Source organism: Octopus bimaculoides, chromosome 15, assembly GCF_001194135.2.
Source record: "Octopus bimaculoides isolate UCB-OBI-ISO-001 chromosome 15, ASM119413v2, whole genome shotgun sequence".
NCBI lineage: Eukaryota > Metazoa > Mollusca > Cephalopoda > Octopoda > Octopodidae > Octopus > Octopus bimaculoides.
Window position 1 is genome coordinate 24,712,138 of NC_068995.1, and position 1,753 is coordinate 24,713,890.

General features: G+C 35.8%; 1 protein-coding gene across 4 annotated transcripts in view; it reads right to left on the reverse strand.

Moving 5' to 3' along the window:
- Positions 1 to 1,753, reverse strand: part of LOC106878778 (uncharacterized) — a 195,476-nt gene that overhangs the window by 140,896 nt on the left and 52,827 nt on the right. The window contains exon 1 of one of the 4 annotated variants that reach the window (XM_014928110.2): positions 622 to 1,047. The exons of the other annotated variants lie outside the window; for them this stretch is intronic. Within the exon in view, the coding sequence (XP_014783596.1) occupies positions 622 to 658 (37 nt within the window). The 5' untranslated portion in view covers positions 659 to 1,047. Of the gene's footprint in view, positions 1 to 621; positions 1,048 to 1,753 lie in introns of those variants that run through there. 4 annotated transcript variants of the gene reach the window in all.

Sequence of the window (1,753 nt, forward strand, 5' to 3'; positions counted from 1 at the left end):
TATATATATATATATATATATATATATATATATATATATATATATATATATATGCGTACGTATGTATGTATGCATACAGACACATAAGTATGCATGTATGTTTGTATGTATGTATGTATGTATGTATGTATGTATGTATGTATGTATGTATGTATGTATGTGTATGTATGTATGTATATTCCAAGGACATGAATGGAATATTACTCTGTTCAGGCGTAGGTAATTTCTCAGCTATCACTGAAGTACACTATGCGACATTACGCATTACATACATACATGTATATATGTACGTATGTATGTATATATGTATGTATGTATGCATTCATGTATGTATGTATGCATTCATGTATGTTGGTAGGTAGGTAGGTGGGTGGGTAGGTAGGTAGGGGGAGAGAGGGAAGGAACGAGGTGGGTAGGTAGGTTGGTATGCATGTGTGTATGAAAACATATCGCGCACATGTGTACAGTGAAAGAGAGAGAAAGCGAATGAATGAAAGATGCATATGAATGCGTATATATATTTGTATACACATGTGTATACTAGCAAATGCTTATATAAAGCTCTGTACACTCACACACGCATACACAAGCGTATATAATATTTAATTAACGTTTACCAACCTCTATAATGAACACTTGTATATATATTAGATAACATCGCTTGCCGGTTTTACGAAGTTGATATTCTATACCCGTGCTTCAAATATTAACGGTTTCACCGAACCTGTCGGGTAGGAAACGAGGGCTAATACCCACCTCTGTATCATTGGGTTTACGACTTGGGTTTTTAGCATTAGAATTCCATGGTGGTATCCCCAAAATATTATCCCAGACATGTAGCGATACCTATCCGTTGTATCACCAAGCGACCACGTATAAAAATCATCCGACATGGAAGCACGTACGCAACGTAAAACACTATACAGACAAAAAGGCCAGCTAGTGCACACATATACACACACAATAATCATATATTGAACGACACCCGCAATTCTACAGTAGAGCCGGACTGATATAGACGTACATCGTCTTTTCCTTCTCTCACTGTTTACTTCGTAACATCATAAACGTTGTTAATTTAGAGGTAGACGTGGAATAACGTGCATCGACACGCGCACATCTGAATGTCAACACACACACACACACAAATATATGTGTATGTATGTATGTATGTTAAGCATATATATATATATGTATATATAATGCATATGTGTATGTGTATGTATAAATTGTATGTATGCAGACATGCATCTTTATTTAGCTCCCAAAATCCGATGGAGCCTTAGGGACGTCGCTACGATATGTGGTGTACCTTGGGCATTTAAACTTAGCGGAGTCGATCCCCACCGAACAGGTTCCACTCAGAGAAAGAGATAGAGGGAGAAAGAGGAAAGAATGAGTGAAAGAGAATAAGGGAAACCAAGAAAGAGAAATCTGTGATATCTACGCCTTTATCGATAAATTCGATTATATGATATCTTTACATATAAATTTGTATACATATAAATATGATGGTTGTGGTGGAAGGCAAATGTTTTCTTATTCGAATCAGCTGTTTCGATTCTCACTGAAGTTAACTCACAAACTTGATAGAGGCGTAACTATTACAATTCTGCCTGTCTATCTGTCTCACTTTTTTTTGTCTTTGAAATATGTTGGGTAAACCACCTATTGTTTCTTACCAGTTCCGAACGTCAAATAAGAGTGTAGATACATATGTACCTACTATGTATATTAGTATGTATGTATATAT